This window comes from Actinia tenebrosa, unplaced genomic scaffold (assembly GCF_029948245.1).
Source record: "Actinia tenebrosa isolate PJP-AT-01 unplaced genomic scaffold, QUT_ActTen_1.0 PGA_scaffold12__29_contigs__length_12842862, whole genome shotgun sequence".
Lineage (NCBI taxonomy): Eukaryota > Metazoa > Cnidaria > Anthozoa > Actiniaria > Actiniidae > Actinia > Actinia tenebrosa.
This window is the reverse complement of record NW_028292572.1, coordinates 11,309,280-11,328,839: the sequence shown is the minus strand read 5'-3', so window position 1 is coordinate 11,328,839 and position 19,560 is coordinate 11,309,280. Positions and strand designations below refer to the sequence as shown.

The window sequence follows — 19,560 nt, the reverse complement described above, 5'->3', positions numbered from 1 at the left end:
ATTTTGCTGAGTCGATTTTTATTTGTTTTTAGCTATTCGTCATGGTTTTATTCTAACTTGTTTAACTGTGGAGAAGTAAGATGTTCGTGAGGAGACTCACTGAGCAGGTAAGAACAATATACAAATGTTCCTAATATACAAATCGAGCTTCTGCTCTTGGGGCAAATTAAAAAATAAATGAGTCTAAATAAAACTGAATTTAAAATATATGTTGTACAAAGTAATGTATTGTGTGGGACAATTATGTTTAATAATACTTTAATATCATTTTCTTTAGAATTAAATGTAAGTACGGAGATCCTTGGAAAAATTATTAGAATGTTGAACATTGAATTAAATAATCGACCATACTGATTCATCTTGACAACACATCATCAGTAAGAACAAAATAGGATATTTCAAATATATGGCATACGACTTTACATTTATCGCTACTTTGTGCAATTATCGCAGTGGTCTGTCTTTAATCTGTGCAATAACGCGACCTCAAATTACCACCCTAAACGAATCGTTCTATAAGATCAAATGGTTTTAGTGGATAGGTTTATGTATGATTGTAGAACATTCGCAATTTTATTTATCTAGGATCGCAGTCATTGAAATTTGGCTTTGGAATGTAGCAGAAAGGTTGCGCATGGAAAATGAAATTGAAAAATTAATGTATTAGCGGTGATCTTGATTATACTGATGTAATGACACTGGAGACACAGGATACCCATCTGCGAAGCTATGCTTTCGAAAATACACCATGCTGAAAACGGGAAAAAAGATGGGAGTCAAATTTAGTCTTTCTTCCCTTCCCTTCCCTTTCTTTCGTTTCCTTTTCTTCTTTCGTTTTTGTTCCACAATCATTTCTCGGCTTTCACTAACAAAGGAATTAAATGCTACAAAGTTCTGTAAAACAAAATTTATTTTCTTTTCACACTTGATCTGACCGTATACAAAAATAAAAATACATTATGGTAAAAATACATTATTAATTGCATTTTGTATTTCATAAAAACAGCTAAAACTAACACTAAAATGACGTGAATTATACTAGAATTATTAAAATCATAATAATTATTAATGTACTAAATTGATTGTAGGATTCTTCGTGTTAAATTCAGTTCTGAAAATATCGTGATTTCAAAGAAGCCCAAAATGGCCGCTTCGTATAAAATGTCTATCTTTTTCTGTTCAGAATATATAGTTTTTCTGCCCTAAAAGTTTTCCCAAAATGACATTAAGCATGATCATCTATTTTCTGTAATAATAGCTAATAATAGTCATTAGTTCATATCTTTTAAAGTTTAAGAATTTGAAGCTTTCATTGGGTGAGGATCGCTAAAATGGCGGCGATGACGTCACTACACGGGCCACTAACAACACAGGCAGTCCAAGTTACTGACAGCTTGGAATCGTAAAAGTCGCTTAGACTTGGGATTCCTGTGGCTTTTAAGACGGTAGATTTGGAAGGAGGGAACGTTAGATGATTTTTTAGGGGTGCTGCAACGTTTTTGTACCATTTCTAGTGTTGTATTCCAATAACGAGGCCCAATACTCATCTGCTATAAAAACTGTTTTCTAAAATTGGTTAAAAAATAAAAGTAAATCCTAATCTCCTTGTTCCCAGGCCGCTTGCGTTAAAACTAGAAGAGCGAGCCTGAGTAAGAGTGAAACGATCAATAGATAATGATAGCGCTGTTAGATGTCGGTGTGCAGCTCACATGGCAATTGCTAAGAATAGTAATGTTAGATAATATATATACGTTATGAATAGAAAATGCACAACGCGATATCTCCATTAGAATGAATTCCAATCCGACCAATGAGAAGCGAGAGAACGCACTTCAACCAATCAACGAGCTTGAACCCGGGAAACCATTTGATAGTCGCGCATGCGCGTTTTCTATTCATAAGACACCTGCCCTGTTAGATAATATAATTTGTTTCTCTTAAGTAATAGAAATAAGAATTCTTCATGATTTAAGGAATTTATAGATATATCATAAATAGTCATGAACTATGCTATTCTGAGATTCGACATATCTAAATCCTTGGGGCGGTACTTGCTAAAAATCATCTGGACGTAGCATTGGACGCTTCGAGGCTCTGGCTTCTTTAATCGAAACATGTCCTCTACATCAAGCAGAGCTGGTATGCCGACAGAACTGTGGATAAAATACAAAAGCAGGAATATTAGGAAAACCTTATACAATCGAGACATGAATGCGTGGTTTTGTCAGCTTATGTGTACAAGCCACGGCAACGGTGTAAGCATCTGTCGAGTGTGCGATGCCTGCGCGCGCAGATGATTGGTTCTCCCCTGAAGAACACGTGGAAATGAAATATACTTCCCTTTCTCTCTCACATCTCTTTTAAAAGAAGTAGGAAAGGAATAAAGCTCTTAGGCACGCACGATTACGATCTCGAAAATACAAGACTAGTACTCGGGCAATATTCAATTCACGCCAGCCTCAACTCACCTTGCAGTGTCGAAAGCCAATTGAAAATTATTCCATCTGTCTTCGGCGTTCAGAGAGTTGAAATCAAACTTGTCCGGGTTGAACTTGTGAATGAGAGCACAGAATGCCAATCCGTTTGCAAAGCTGCCACTAAAATTCGTTATGTTGACTCCCTAAAACAAACCAAAGTCAACACATTCAGTTGGGTTACAGTTACTGCGTCTTGGACGTTTTGACGTTGGGCTTTTTGGTATCCCACCCTCTTTTCTCGCGGATCGAACACGCTTTGTCTAGAATGAGGCAGTGCGCAACCGACATATAGGCCTGGTTGTACGAAGGGTGGATAGCGCTATCCGACGGATAAATTTTATCTAATGGATAATTTTATTGGATAACAGCATCGACTTATCCACTGAATAAGGATGATCTTTAGTCACGTAATAATAGCAAGAGTGATGTGAGCTGCTAATGCGCCACCTGGGTTCCATCTCCTGACTCGCCATCACAGTTTCCAGTTGGTTCTCTCCTGTACTTCAAGCGTATTTCTCCGGGTCCTCCGGTTTTCCTCCCTCCGCAAGAACCAACTTCTAAATTCCAATTTGATCATGTTTGTTAGCCACTGGTTATTAAGCGCTACCTCATAAAGCACAGACAAAAGTTAGCGTAAGGATATTAGTTTAGATGTAGTTTTACCGGATATCCCGCGGTGACGTCTTTACACCATGTTAAAATGAGAGATGAGACTGACATCTGACGTTTTAATGGAGGCTTCTTCTTTAAATCTCTTGGTCTATGAAAATACAAAATGTGCAATTTAATTAAGAGCAGTAGTAGGCATCGTATTCCATCTCCTTAATTTTGCTAGAATGTGCAAAGTTTACCCATTTAAGACCACGTGTCATTCCCTAAAGTATCTCATTTCTTTGTTTAATGGTTGCGCACGGTACAACCGTCAAACAAAGAGTAGGTTACCTGACAAATTGATGGGTTGCAAGCATTCCCAAGAAAGTCAAAAGACAAAAACAGTGGTGCCGTTAACAATGGTTGCTAATGCGAAATCTTTCGTTAAATTGCACCAACGCTCCACCGACAGTCCGCGATGATGTAATGTGCAATTGAAGAGTACGAATACTGTACTTACGTTTTATTTGGATCAGGAGCTTTCTTTAGCGATACTCTCTCCTTGTTATCGTTTGTCGCTGGAGGAGTCGGAGGAGCATTACTAACAGGAGTTGGAGATGGAGGAGGTACTTTCTTTACTGGCTTTTGTTTTGATGCTTGCTTCTTCTCTAATTCAGCTTGTTCTCTAAAATACTTCATTCTGTCTGCTACTGAACCAGTTAGTTTTGCTGGCGCCGACGCCTGAAGACCAGCACAAATACCATTAATAAGTGAAGAAAGGAATAATACTCAATAGACTCTTATTAGCCTGTTTTCCTATTTCAGACCACGTGTCATTCTCTAGAGTATCAATTCTTTGTTAAACGGTTGCGCTTAAGAAGACACATGAATATGGATACAACTGGCAAAAGAATCTTATTCTCATGAGAATGACACGCGGTTAGAAAAATACCATTGAGAAGTGAGGAAAAGTATAATACTCAATAGACCATTAGGCCTATATTTCCTAATTTCAGACCATGTTTCATTCCCTAAAGTATTATTTCTTTGTTTAACGGTTGCATACGGATATGGATATACGGATATGTATATGTATAGAGCTCAAACGAACGAAGAATATTATTTCTACAGGTGGTATGTAATGTGAAAAAATATATGCCCAAATTAAAGAATTCTGCAGTCTGTTACACTATACCTCTTCTTTTCCTGGAAAGAATGACTTTGGTCCTGTGGATCCTGGTCGGCCACCAATACGTCCAGGTTGTGGTGCTGGTCTTGGAGGCTCATTTCTACCAAAGCTGTTCGTACGTTCTGGTTTGTTCACACTGTTTGTGCCGTAACTGAACCGCTTGGTGGCTGAGGCTGGAGATGGGCTTTCCTCCTTCAAAGGTGACAATGTCTCCTCTTTTTTGTCTTGGTAACTGATTGTGTTCCCTTCTACTCGGAACTTATCTTGCATCTCCTTCCTCGACGTCCTGCGAATGCGTCTCTGTTCTTTCACTTGTTCGTCACCTTCAGATGTGCTAACAAGTTTGACTGAATCTCCCTGCTTCACGTACATCAGTCCCTCCAGCTCATCACGGTTTTGGATCTCACGAACAGATCTCCTTCTACTGCGCAAGCGTCCAAGATTCTGAATAAGATCTTTTTTAGTCTGGTCATCCTGCTTGATGACGTCCCTTCGCGAAGACGGCGGACCGCTGACCGGAAGCCTTGCACTCTCAGGTATGTCAGGTTGAGCCATTCGCGCCTTTCTTCCACCTTTAGCATCTTCATCGATCTTGAAGAGCTCAACTAGTGATTTACGACGGCTCATCCTCTGAGGAGCAACAGCTACACTTCCTCTATCCATGTTTTCTTGATTGTTGTTATTGTAATCTTGATCTTTTCGTGGTCTTTTTTCTTCAACTGCTGAACCGTTATTCTGATTTATTTGATGTCTTCTCGTTTCAGTTTCGACTTTACTACTGCTCATCTCAAACTTATACGTACTTCTTGTCACTCTCACCTCTTTGCTCTCGTTTTTCAGAGACGCTTGCACAGGTTCCACGTAATTTTTCGATTTTTTCTCAAAATTTTCAGAAGGTCTGTTCATAGTAAGCACAACTGGCGAGGATGACACTGTGCTCCGGGGTTTTTCAAACCCATTTTCATTGGAAAGCTTTTCTTTTTTAGCTCTTAATGCTCTTAACTCAGCGCGGATCTTTCGTCTCTCGTCTATTTGCTTTGTTTGTTCCAACTGAAGAGAGAATAAATTAAGGGATAAATCAACAAACTAATCTATCATGTTTTTATCATTGCGCGCACCGTCGTCTTGAAAATCAATGGTACCCAAGCAAGTTGTAAGGCCCTGGCTAAACGAGGAAACATGTTCAAGAAACATGTTGCCCGCGCGCATGTTCCCCGATGATTTCAAGTTTAGCCACATGCGAAACATTGCTACGTGCAAAAAATTTGCTTCCAAGACGCAAAAATGTTTCTGCTGTGCGGCAGAAACATTTCATGCTTCCAAGACGCATGGAAACAATGCTTCCCAATGTTTCCTCGTTTAGCCACGAAAGTCAACATTCTAAAAGTTCGTTACTTAGCAACGCTAGCTCTATCTTGAAAGTGCGCATGCGCTAACCGATATTGAGTAAACAATTTCCCGATGTTCCCTGAAAGTTTTGCCACCTTTGGAAACATTTAAGAAAACATGTTTCTTCGTTTAGCCAGGGCCTAATAATAATAATAGTTTATTTAATCACGTTTCATCCAAGAGCGTAGAGCCCGTTCAAAATACGAACGTTGTAAAGATGACTTCCTGACAAGGACGCTTTGATGAAGACGACAGCGCGCGCATGGAAAAGAGCGTGATTTGTTCAGCAACTTCTTTTATGGTATAATATACAAACCTCTTCCCTTTTCTAAAACAGGAAAAAATATCAACATTTCAAAACGCAAGAATTGAAGAATAGTGAAGTAAGTACGAATAATAAGTAATTCTTTATCAGTAATAGTACGCTATCGTAGACCACCTACATGCACCCTCTTCGATTAACATGCCTGTACAGTTATCAATTAATCTTTAATTTAACAATCTCGCGCAGGCAGGACGCCCACATCATCCCCACTTGTTAACTCGGTTTTAATTAGTGCGATATGCAATAGTAATATTACGCCTATGGCTACCCACATAATGCCTGTGTTATCTTGTTGATTAAACTCAGTTTACCTCGCCATTACATTCAGTCTCAAAGTTTAAATAAGCAATTTTTAGCCGGGCCATATCCGATTCAATGTAGCGTCGAAATCTTTAATATATACTCGCTCTGCGCGCACGTTTTCGAAAACCAAAGACTGCATTCGTTTTGGTCAGCTGTCGTTACTAAAAGCTCTAATAATAATAATAATAATATAATAATTAATAATAATAATAATAATTACATGTTTTACCAGGGTAAGCTCGTCAGCAAACAGCTGTTATCAAGGAGCGCCCTGGGGGCAACAAAAATTATCAACAAAATAATAAGATAATTAAATATATATATACTGTAAAATACTAAAATGTTAGTAAAAATCAATACAATTCATTAAAACATTTAAAAAATATCTTTGAGATTAGACTTAAATAATAATAAAGAATTAATCTCTTTAAGAGAGCTAGGTAGACTATTGTAAATGATAGCTCCAGAATAATAAAACGTTTTCTTGGCTAATAAAATAATAAAACGTTTTCTAAGCTAATAAAATTACGAGAAAACTGACATCGTTCTATATTTGAAAAAACATTGAAGATTTAAAGCATACAAATTAGATTTTTCTACTAATACAGCAGATTTCTTATTACTGTGAAAATCGTGCGTGACCGTGACCGAGACGTTACCAGTTTTAAGCATTTTCATTGGATGAGCACTGACCTCTCACGCTCTGATTGTTCAAATACCGACAACTTTATACCGTTACAGTGCGGGTGTGTAGCGTGACTTTTCACACGGTCAAACCAATGACATATACACCGTTTACACTAGCGATTTTTTTGCGATTTTGTCCATAATAAATAATGGTAAAAAATTTACTTGTAAAGTTTTTTTTAGGATACCAAGATTTTCCTAGACGAATTTCTCTTTTGAAGGATGAGACAAAAGATTTCATATTTCCGAAAATTGACACAAAAGTCGCCAGTGTAAACGGGGCTTTATGTCTGTTGTCATGGCCACCATGTTGGTTGAATTTAACAAAAAAATGTCATGAGCCTGCCCTGTTACAGTTAAACAACATGGCGACCATGTCCTTTCTTTTCTGTCCCATTCCCTTTGAAATGATTGCAAGCTACATATTATGTTACATTGCTTTCCCCGATGGCTGTGACTATGAAGATCAGCACGTACATGGAGCATTACTCGTAAAACTGCACATTTTATCTCAAATCCGAAAAAACATGCTCAAACGGATTTGGAAAAATATACACGTTCCACATTGCCTATTAAGATCAGCACGTACATGAAGCATTACTAGTAAAACTGCACATATCTTAGATCCGAAAAAACTTGCTAACACAGGTTTGAAAACTAAACACGTTCCGCTGACGTAACTAACATATGTGGAGCTAGAGAGACGCCTGTGGTTTTTGACCCCTTTTGGCTTTGCTCATACAACAGTACGAAACAAGACGTTACAGACAATAGCTGACAGGGCTGAATACTGGAAATCAAATTAGTGCTTACCTATTGCTGGCAAAAGGTCACTTATGTACTTTATTCTCTTTGACAGGCTGTTATAGCTGAACTAAGTTTCTATTTACTTTGAGATCGACTCATTCTTTTACTCCTAACCTTGCCAGGTCTTACACTAAAGTTTACTCGATATTTATGATAACCCCTTTCTATGACGTAGTTGGGAAATTTGCCCAAGTTTATACTCCCAGTCTAGCGCTTCATGCATTATATGATTCAGACTGATTTAATAAGATGAGATCTTTTTTAATCAAGGTTAAGAACCACTTGCCATAGATTTAACGGGTTTTTTTTTACGATCGAGATCTTTGTTTGTTATTTAGGTACGAATCTATGTGAGAAATATAATCTTCCACTCACTAAAGAAATAACATATGAATATAAGATTACTTCTCTCGCGACCCTAACGATATAACCGGATATCAATACCTAAGTACATCATCTTGCTATCCAGAATTCTGTTCGTTCTCGTACGTGTTTCTTGGCACAGAAAAAAGCATTTTTGTAATGACACATAAAAGCACTTTTTGCAGAAAAATACACATTAAATGAGAATATTTTTAAAGTTTGGAGTTATAAACAACACTAGAACGTAATTTTATTAAATCGATTGTATGAAGATTAAGCTTTCATCAGCTTTTCCTTCTAGAGATTATCTGTAAATTCTTCAGCATTTACTGGTTATTTTGTTGAATATACAAAAAGCTGACGATAAAAATCTCAAAGAGAATAAATTATTTGAAATAATACACGTGGGAAAATGTCTCTCAAAAAGTCGAATAAAGCGAGCGAAAATAGATAAAAACATTTGATAGTCCTTTAAAAAAACTAAATTTTATTAAGTACTATTAAAATGTGTCCGCTTCCTTTAATTTGAGGAATTAGATAATTGGATACTTGAAATACAGCTTTGATACCAGTTATGACAAGTAAACGAAGATAGATCTCGATTAATATTACCACGATATGCCAGGGCGTGGCCAGGGAGAAATTCATTTTCAACGGACAACAGTTGAAGATACCTGAGAGAACTAGCAATAACCATATTCATCATGTCAGTTTTTATAAGACTGAAAAAATCTCGTGTTTATTAAACTGAAAACTGTTTTTTCATCCTAGGTATCCCATGCACCATTGCATCTAGGGGCTGTGACGTAACATTCACTGAGAGTGGTCGCTCAAGCATGATGCGTAGCAGAGTGCTTCTCGACACTTCTCGAGTGTTCTGTCAATTCCCAAGTGCTTTATGACTGCACAAACCACAGCAAGCAAGTTTTTTATTTCTTTTATAAAACATAGAAAAACCGTTATTTTAGATAGGAATAACGCAACTAAAAGTGAGCGCGCGTGCGTTGTGCTCTCATAAAACACGCGCTCTCAACCAATCAGAAAGCGACATTTATAACAGTTATTTTATTATAATAATAATAAATGCTATCCACGCAGTGTCGTAAGTGACCCCTTTAGTTGTCTACCTTTTTGTTAAGAGTAGAAACTTGTGGGATAAAAACAAACATTTGCTGATAGTTATTGCGATAACCCAGTTCAATAATGTACGTAGCTAACTATTGACATTAACTTCAGAACAAATAGATTCTATTATTATCGTAGCATTATGATCTTCACCTTGGCTGGCATTGGTTTTGATGTTAAAAACGTTATTCACATAAGCGCCTAGTAATCTCTCCGTTACAACTGTACAATAGCAAGACTCGTGATGTTTTGATTAACAGATTAATCCCTGTAAAGCTCTTAATCTAGGACATCCATAAGGAAAGAAAGCCATAAGAAATAGAAAATCAAAGCGTCCTAATCATTGAAAGACAAAGATGTAATTGTAACAAGACCTTTACAAGAAAAAACTTAAATTTGTAACAAAAAGTAAGTGAATGACAAAACATTTCTTCTTACTGGACGTTATCGTGTAATAAGCTCTATATTTTCTCGAATAATATCCAAATCCCCAGAAGTCAATAATAACTAATCCCAAGCTAGCTTACTGTCTAAAACACCGATCTCGTCTATAAAGACGTCTTCCCGACTCGAGCCTGAGATTTTCCCGCGAAATAATCCCCGCCAGATTTAAATACCTATAGAACTGTGCAAATCGAGTTAACTAAAATGCCATTGAGATACCAGAATGTCTTGAATCAAAAACGTTCGTTATAACAGACGATTGAAGACCAGTTTTCTTAAGACTTAAGTTGGTTCAACGGGGTCACAGATTTCTACGGCAAGTCGTTCGCCGGGAACAGATTGTGGACCACACCGATTTGTTTTTCTCTTTTCCTTTCGTTTTAATCCTTAAAGGCCATAAACAAAGCGTGAAAGTGTATTCGCATATTATTGTCTTATGAATTCGCCTAGGAATGTTATCTTTGTTCATGTTAGGTTGCTTGCAGACGATTTAATACATGACTGATTGTCATAACAATTTTTAAAAGATAAAAAGATAAGTGACTTTACTTAAAATCCCGATTAACGCTCGGAAACATGATTTCCTTTGTACAAGCAGGACAAAGCGGTATTATTATAATCCATTAGACAGAGATTATTGAGACTAGCGACCGGTTCATTCAAATAAAAGCGATTCACATATACAAAGCCCTAAGGTCAGCAAAACAAAAAAGGTATAATAGGTATAATAATCCAAGATAACCAATATTTAAAATATGTATATATGAAAATATATCACTCCTGGAAGAGTTCAGCTCTGTATTCATTCTATATTTAGGTAGTATGATGAAAATACTTTAGTTTACTTTGTTAAATCAGCACCAATGCTCAATATTTATCGCACAAAACATTAAATAACTAAATATGGAATTCTTTTACCACGTCATTCTCCCAGAACAATGTTACTTTATTTCTTTGCAGTGTTAACTTGGGGGCCTTCTATTTAACAAAATATAAAATGATGGTTAAAAAAAAAAAAATAGAATGCTTATTTTAATTAGTGGCCTCTGGCATGGGCTAAAGGAAGAATATGGCTACGGTCTACAGTGTCTTACCGGAACATCATTCAGTGAGCAATATAAGAAAAGGATTTTACTTCTAAGCATGCCAAATACCATATAAAATTCAACAATTTTTAAAAAAATCTTTGGTTGATTGTCTTATTAGATGAAGCTCATTTTTGCCCTAGTGTACATAGTAAAACAAAGGGCTTGTACAAAAGATTGACAAGGACTAGACAGTTACAATGGTTCTTGTGATAATATTAGCTAAAATGCTACCTTGGGATATTAAGCAATATCAACTCGATGCCAAGGCAGAGGGATTTGTTTGTTTTTTTGAGTAAACGGTACTGATCTAAGAAGCAGACTTTTGGTTGTCAAAAAGTGTGTAACGCGATGAAAGAGAGAACACTGACCGCGAAGTCACACTCTTGGACTGTCATGACGACGTGATTCAAATCCCCTCAATGACTCGCATCCTCCTCTTCAAAAACTACCAAACTAGAACTAACAACAAACGAAGGATCTACATGAAATAATCAGCCAGCAAGAAACTAAAATATAGATCTATTTGTCGAAATAACTGAGAGTTTTATTCCTATCCGATATTCCATGGTGTTATAACATTCCTAAGCTGTAATCCTCTTTTACGCCCCGAATCATGGTTTAAAGTTAAAAAGGTCGAATAAAGTAAGCCATTCAACAATGCGCTTCATAAATGCCAGCCAGCATCAGCAGCAATCGACATGAAATCGAACGCATGGTGTTTCTAATATCGATTAGTATTGTGCTGGGTTTCAGGACATTCAGTACAAACATAAACAGTTTTAACATCCTAAAATTCCAATACTATAAATTTGCGGCGAGTAAAAGCCGGAGTCTGAGAAAAATGCGGCGAATTTGACCGAGTTTCTTCTCGAAATCGTTAATGCAATTACCTCGATTAAGATAATTGTACTTGGGTTGATTCTTTAAGAGAGAATAACTTAAATACCTGATTCTTGAGCTCAGTTTCTTGAGCTTCAACTTCTTTCAATGTAGACATGTCTACAGCTTTGATCAGTCAGGCTTTTTGCAAGGAGATAACAAGCTGGCTTGTAGTACTGTAGAAACTTTCCTCGATGCAGCACCCCGGTCAAGACGACGCGACTTCTATCTTAATGTTCACTCGCGCTTTAGTCTCCCGGGAACCCTAGCAAATTATCTGATGGACTTGATAGACTTGTACAAAAGCTATTACGAGAATGCAAATCAGTTGTTATGTTTAGTTTTGTACCGCTTTGAAGTTCCGAAGAATTGAAGTTAATCAGCCGTATAGGCAAATAAGAGGCCAGCACTGGTTTACTTTGTGACGTCATAGTGACGACACAACGACTATTGATTGATTGACTGAACTACTTGTCTCTATGGTCTGGGACAGATGGATCGGAAACTTCCATAAGCGTACGTTTGCTAAGTAAATTGTACTTTTACTTTGATAAAAATCAGTGATTTCCTTAAGCGAGGAAGGTTAGCCAAAACATAGAGAGGTGTTGTACAGTTAAAGGCCAGACTACTGCCCCTCCGAGTCGACTGCCTCGAGAGACACATGTATAATAGTCAAGTGGTGAAAGTTTGCTCTGTTAATTAACAAAGGATGTGATTAACAATTAAAAATAAATTTGATGATCAGCGAAAAAAATAATCTTGCTAAAAACTCCACAGAAAAACTGAAGAAAACTGATACTCTTGTTTAAATCATGCTCATCTCGTACCGAGCTCAAAAAACGAGGGAATTTCCGAGTCTTGCCGAGATATCCTTCCAAATCCCGCTTAAAAGATTTTTTCAGACACAAAATTAATCGTGAATTTTAACCATTTAAAAATCGATTGTCTTTCATTTCTACTTGCACTCCTTCTATAGTTTTTCCATCTTTTAAAAGGATAACATATACTCTTAATACTTACAATCCAGTTGCGAGATTTCTTTAGTTTCTGCCTCCCAAATTGAAAATAACCTGAATGCTCCGACAAAACACGATCTAGCTATAGTTTGATATCATCTATTGACATAAGAAGATTTTTCCTATTATGATTTGAAAAATTTCCCTTTCGTTTTAGCTTGGTCACAAGGTCGTCATCTACCAATCAGTATTACGCCATCTGTAAGTAACGTCACTGCTTTGTTTGTTCTTGTCGCTATTATGTACACCTTTTGCTGTTCATTAAGAGAAAATGTACATTCATTTGTGCCAATAGTTGTATCAATAACGTGTAATGTACTTTCATCAACACCACAAGTAACATCATTAGCGCGGATCAACTTTCAATAACGATATTTGAATATGCGTGTACATTCATAGGCATCAATGGACAATCAATAGCGCGTTTGTACATTCATATGCGCGGATTGTATTTTCTTGTGCGCGAAATTCAACTTCAATAACACCAAATGACAAACAATTGCATTTATGGACAATCATTTACCCAAAAGTGAAAATTCATTAGTGCTATTAGCATAATCATTGACAATCTATAATGCGTTTGGACAATCATGAGGGTCAATGTTATATTCTATAGCGTGGTTCGACAAACATTTGCATGGTTCGAATGAACAATAAGAGAAATAAAACAATCATTAGCGATTTTTTATCTATTTTAGCCTTTAATTTCTTCGCCATTTATACATCGTGGCAAATACGTTTGCATATAACTGAATCACTGACCACATTTAGCGATAGTGATAGTTGCCACATTTCTCTGGAGCCCTTCCATTAGCAACTGCGTTCTATAGTGACCTAGAGCAATCCCTTGTCGTCTTGCCTCAGCCCGATCGTTCGTATGTTGTTGGATCTCTGGACGGCTGAGGTCGGCTTTGATTGCTGCTTTAAGTGAGCTAACTGCTATTCTCCTACGCAGCCGCTATTATGGAGGCAGTTACCTGAGTTTTTTTATACGTTTTAAAGTGATAAACAAAAATCGCTAATGATTGTTTTATTTCTCTTATTGTTCATTCGAACCATGCAAATGTTTGTCGAACCACGCTATAGAATATAACATTGACCCTCATGATTGTCCAAACGCATTATAGATTGTCAATGATTATGCTAATAGCACTAATGAATTTTCACTTTTGGGTAAATGATTGTCCATAAATGCAATTGTTTGTCATTTGGTGTTATTGAAGTTGAATTTCGCGCACAAGAAAATACAATCCGCGCATATGAATGTACAAACGCGCTATTGATTGTCCATTGATGCCTATGAATGTACACGCATATTCAAATATCGTTATTGAAAGTTGATCCGCGCTAATGATGTTACTTGTGGTGTTGATGAAAGTACATTACACGTTATTGATACAACTATTGGCACAAATGAATGTACATTTTCTCTTAATGAACAGCAAAAGGTGTATTATTATTATTATCATTATTTCCGTTCGGTCAAGAAATTCATGTGTCTGCTCGTTCTTCACGCTGAAGCAGTCATGATAAGGAAGTATTGTAGTCATATTTTTAAATAATCAATTATATAATTTATATATAACACATATCCTGTGCTCATATTGTACGGATTTCCTAGTGGGATGCTGGCCATCACAAGGTTAGACTGTGACGTCGATCAACCTATATCCTACCACTAATTCACATTAATCAACGAACCTTGCATATCTGAGAAACCACTATTACAAATACATCCTCGATTTACGAGAATCGAAGCTTGTAACTATTTCTTCTGATTTTTGCGTGTCATTTATATTCACGCCACGAAATCAATATCTTAATGAAATAAAATGTCTTTTAGTTCTCCATCTGCACTTTAAATTTTTAATCTTTTAGAATGAAAATATTTTTCTTCTTGCTAGAATCAAATACTTAGGATAGCAGACTCTTCCTCCTCGATAGACCTTAACGAAACAATGCCTTTTCAAGTTGATATTGGGCTTGATGTGTTCCCACTCAAGCGAAAGGTCTCGTATTGTGCACAGACATTTTGAGTGAAGGAAGATGCACACAATCTGGCTAAAACTGGAGAAAAGCAAGTTTCCCAAGATTTCCTACAACCACTTCCAATAATGCATAGAACTGAATATATTGATAAAATAACTGAGATCACAAGTATACTCTACATAGTGCCCCGTGAATATCAGGTATTAACTATCTATGCGCATGACTAGATAGCTGTCTTATGATTTCTGATACCGCTGATCAAGTTTGCAGCTGAAGAGTAAAGGAATGATTTGTTGAGCTTTAGGAAGTATTTGGTTTAGCCATGTTCAAATACAGGGAACAATCATCACACAAAAAACCTGCTCAAAAACACTTTTTAAATACCACAAAGTTAGCACATTTCAACACCGGAAGGCAATAGATTGACATGCCATTGATTAAATATACAATTATTTCACATATCTTTCGCTTGGGTATTTTAATTAATATTCACTTACAAGTAGGGTGTTGTTTGCTGGAATGGAGAGATTTCCTGGCCCGACGTCTGTCCGGCCATCCTCACAAGTGACACTCATAGACAGTTCAGTTCAGATACAGTGCAGACCACTGTAAAATATGACATAACAATGTCTGGTAGTCTAAGTTTTGCTGCTTGGAAGGAGGTTTGTTAGTGTCAGCCTCATGTTGGCATAGTTTCGTGTTGGAACAGAGTGAATGTCATTACTAGTGATTAATTCAGAATGTGATTAAAATTTAGGTGTCAAGTGTTCAGGAATTTCTCTCCCCCGGTACCCACGAGTGGTCTATCGGGCCTATCGATCTGTATTAGATTTTCTCGTAGTACATATAAAAAAGATTAAATCAGAGTTGTAAACGCAAGATGTTGTTTGAGACTTTTTGGTCAACTAACGAAACTACTCTAGGAAGATTTATAGAATAAGGATTTCATCTGAAGAATAAGGGCACTAGATTCAATCGGACGAAAAATGATACCATATTCATTGGGAGATTCCCACAGTACCGAATAAAGCGAATACTTTCCCCACCCATCCTCCCATACACACTATTGGTACACACCTATATGAAAAACTTAAAAATCAATGTCAGAGATTTGGCACTAAAAGTGGTATATGGATCAACGCTTCTGAGACATAATCGAATGTATGCATCGTTTACTCAATAGTACTAGTCAACTATGCTTGTTCAAAAGTATCACTGTCACGGTCAGAACGAGGAGTCACGGTCTTGAGATGAGGGTTTTCTCATGCTTATTAGACGAAATTTTCAATTCTATCGTTAGTATTAGTATCTTCCCAATATATATTATACAACATCTTTTATAGTGAAGGCTGCCTGGTGTATGCCGCTATGAACAAGTTCATTATAACTGTATTGGGTGGTTTAGCAATTGGCGTTATGTGACATTTGGTAGGAGAGCGTTGTGTGACCGCGTGAAAAGCAAGTGTTGATGTCAAGTGACCCTACTCTGTACACGTGTTACAGGTTGATCACTTCAGACGTACGAGGTCGTGATAACTCGTTGACTAAATTTGTGTGACATGTTATAGATTCTATTACCTTCTCACTGGAAATATTTGGACTGACTTAGTCTGAACTTACAAACTGCTGATCTCAATTTTTGAGATCATTCATAGGAAAGTAAGGGCATGTTTGCATGTCCTTGCCGTTACCTTGCAAAATCTACAAAAGTCTAACTTTGATATTACTTTATTGCCTGAACTCAAATGTTATCATTCTCTTTTCTGCTTTATTATTATACTGCATCCCTGGAGGAAACAGCATATGTTGTGCTCCTCATCCTACATGCGAAAAGAGAGTTGAATAGCGGCACACAAGTGCTGGTGCTACACGTAACTGAAATTGTTATTATTTTTTTCATTATTGCTACTATCCTGTTGAGCAGTTTTTTACAACTTAGAGACAGAAACATTGCAACTGAGATGTAGCTGATATTGAGACCCACTTGAGAAGATTTTGAAATGAAGGCTACTTAAAGGTGACGTCTTTTTGGATCAATGAGCACTCATGTCCAATTTACCATGTACGACTAAATCACAGTCTCTTTATCAAGAAATTATAAATTATAGAATTCTGTTATACCGGCTTTAAGTACTAATGCAAGGGACAATAATAAACAACTATTAACATGATTTTTTTTCAGTAGAAATTCAATGGTGTGACGAAAAGAGAATCGTCTAGTGTTAGCAAGTTTTATCTTGTGTGGCAGACTGAACACAAGTCAAGTGGCTACAAGGGCTTGGTTACGTACGCGTATCACTTGATATGCGTCATTAACCAATCCAGTCTCACGTCCACCAAAGCTACTTACACACTGAATATATCATGAGAAAATAGTCAGAAATCTTTGTACAGTCAATAATCAACATTGAACGTTTTGCTACGGTTGATCAGTTTTAATGGTAGGAAAAGTAACTGCACCCAAAATTGTTATGACGGGAAAATGTTTTAAATTTTCTTCAAACAGAATAAAGGGGTCCGCCGCTAGTAATCACTGTTCTGTGAGAAACCTCTTGGCGTGAGATTGGCGTTTTGACAACACATATTCAGTCCTTGCACTTTGAAGTACAATGACGAAGGCACGCACGCTGGGCTTGCGTATAGATGTCTCAAAAAATCGTCCCAATTTTATCAAACCCCACACAGAATTTATCTGGGTACGAGGATGTATCAAATACTGGAACGACCTCTACTCCGGCAAACTCAAACAGAGAATTCAGTGGAATTCCTTTATATCTTCGTTTGCGATATCAGCAGTGTACTCAGTGTAAAAATAATAAAAAAAAAAAAAAAACTGTTCTGAATCTCTGAATCGAGGGTGCCTTACAGTAAATTTTCAAATCTGACGTACAAGGGATAGTTTTTCATTGAATTGACCCGGTCCCCTCGCCGGCGAACAATAGGACTGCAGGCTCAACTACTAAAATATCTTACATAAATATCTCAAAAAAAAAACAACACACACACACACAAAAAACCCGGCGTTCAAGGAGACCCTAAGCAGTTCTAGATAGTCTGTTAGTAACTGGTTAATACTCCTGAGAATAAAAGTGATCTTTTGAAGCTGGCTGACTTTGACTAGACCCGCATTCATGATTATTTAAACGCCTTGCCTTCCGAGAGAGACTGGGACTGCAAACATACTATTAGATCCACAGAAAACAGTTTTATCATCTTATTTTCATTTAACAGTAATTTGTCTAAATCTTTGCTACTAATGGGTTAATGTTAATGTTTAATGTTCTCGGTTTTTGATGATTTTTAAAAGCATTCAATGCATGATGTCAAAGATTCCATCTCCGTAGCGATCAGACACACCTTGACATTTTTCTCGTTCGCGAAAATGGTTCAATCATTCATATTCATACACAATTTAAACCGAGATTTCTCAAAATTCTGATGGTGATTTTTTTGTTACTACCTTTTAGAAGAATATCCTCTTAAACTTAGTTTATCAACGAGAAAACTAAAAATATTTCGAAGCTTAGGAATTCTTTGTCTGCCGATAGCACTGAGGTATGGAGGTTGTGAAGGTCAGAGATTTTTGTTTCTTTTTTCTAGAAACAATTTTATATGTATAAGAATCTGTTTGCTGTATAAACCAAAAAACTGTTGTGTTTGATTGTAATACAAGATAGAACACTTTGTAAGATTGATAGGAGTTCACATTGTCTTTCTTTTTCTCTCTACTGATGCAACAGAAAAACTAACAAACGATTGCCTATGAACAGGATTTCAATCCCTGCAGAAAACAGACCATTAGAACTCAGCATGCCAAAACAATAACCTACTGTCAAGCATACACCAAAAAACCAAACAGACTTTACAGAAGGCAGGAACAAAAATTGAAATTCAGTTCTGCTGGACACTGCAAGAATTATAACCGAAGGAAAAGATAGATTTTCTTACCTCTGCTGGAAGATACCGAAGGTCGTCTTCTAGTAGCTGTTCGTAGTAGGCGACTGCGTGTTATATACAGTTACATACGTATACCAGCTCCAAGGCAATCTGTTTGTTCCATCCATCGACGAATCGTGTGCACTTAGAGTTCACCGATGACATCAGTGGGTCAATCCTTATACCATTATGTCAAAAATGATTTTTCTAGTCTTGTAATTAGGTTCACTACTGGCTATTAGCTCGTCTCAAATGATTCAAATTTAATTATCAGGCCACCGTTTTATAATGGGGATATCCTGTAGAGATCTGGGAACTTCTGAATGAATGAACGCATAATGAACGCATATATGAATGGACCTGTTTCTGAACTCACACGTTCAAAAGGATGTCCAAAATAAGTACCTCTTTTTGAGACTTTTTATTCCAATTTTTTTTTCACAATGAATCATGATTATACCGGATTCCGGCAAGAACAAAGTAGTATGATCAAGACGACAAAGCACAACTTACAGTAATCCTTTCAACTCAATTTTCAACGGCGCCATGCATAGAATAATTTGTGAAGGAGCAGCGAGGCGATGAATGGAAAATAATCAATTAAAACGTATTAACGCTTATTAATGTTTTTGTTTTAGTTGAAAGTTTAGAATTTTTTGGGGTATTTTAGTCCTGACTTATTTTTGACTACTGATCTTGAATCTTCTGCCGGTTTAAGCAAGGGACCGCCATTTTTTTCTCTCCTAGGGATCGAAGGATTTTTGCTGCGATATCGTTAAGATTAACAGATCTCCCACAGGGCATTACATTCAGTTTTATAAGCCCCACTTAACAGTGGTTGCTTCTTCCTCATCTTTGCATGATCCCCTTGATACCTGTAAATAAATAGCTGATTCCTCCCTCCAGTAGTCTAAAAAATCATGTGATCCTCCCATAAATCATGATACCCCTC

General features: G+C 36.9%; 1 protein-coding gene and 1 long non-coding RNA gene across 8 annotated transcripts; one reads left to right on the top strand and one right to left on the bottom strand.

The window, feature by feature from the left end:
* Positions 1 to 31: 31 nt before the first annotated feature.
* LOC116292831 (uncharacterized) lies at positions 32 to 15,551 on the top strand. Of its 5 annotated transcripts, XR_004196727.2 has the most exons (5): positions 44 to 107; positions 5,984 to 6,029; positions 8,903 to 9,664; positions 12,841 to 12,884; positions 14,588 to 15,551. It is a non-coding gene; the product is annotated as an uncharacterized LOC116292831 (long non-coding RNA). The 5 variants fall into 5 exon arrangements; XR_004196726.2 differs by lacking the exons at positions 44 to 107; positions 5,984 to 6,029 and adding an exon at positions 7,552 to 7,790; XR_016119473.1 differs by lacking the exons at positions 5,984 to 6,029; positions 8,903 to 9,664 and having other exon boundaries at positions 32 to 107.
* Positions 893 to 18,771, bottom strand: LOC116292830 (uncharacterized). 3 transcript variants are annotated; one of them, XM_031700186.2, is made up of 6 exons: positions 18,621 to 18,771; positions 4,264 to 5,307; positions 3,589 to 3,809; positions 3,141 to 3,237; positions 2,469 to 2,620; positions 893 to 2,153 (listed from the first exon to the last, which is right to left on the bottom strand). In XM_031700186.2, exons 2-6 carry the CDS (start codon positions 5,161 to 5,163, stop codon positions 2,006 to 2,008), a joined length of 1,518 nt encoding a protein of 505 aa, XP_031556046.1. In that variant the 5' UTR covers positions 5,164 to 5,307; positions 18,621 to 18,771; the 3' UTR covers positions 893 to 2,005. The 3 variants fall into 3 exon arrangements, with proteins under 3 accessions (XP_031556046.1, XP_031556048.1, XP_031556045.1); XM_031700188.2 differs by lacking the exon at positions 18,621 to 18,771 and adding an exon at positions 12,688 to 12,843; XM_031700185.2 differs by lacking the exon at positions 18,621 to 18,771 and adding an exon at positions 11,735 to 12,040.
* Between the last annotated feature and the right edge of the window lie 789 nt (positions 18,772 to 19,560).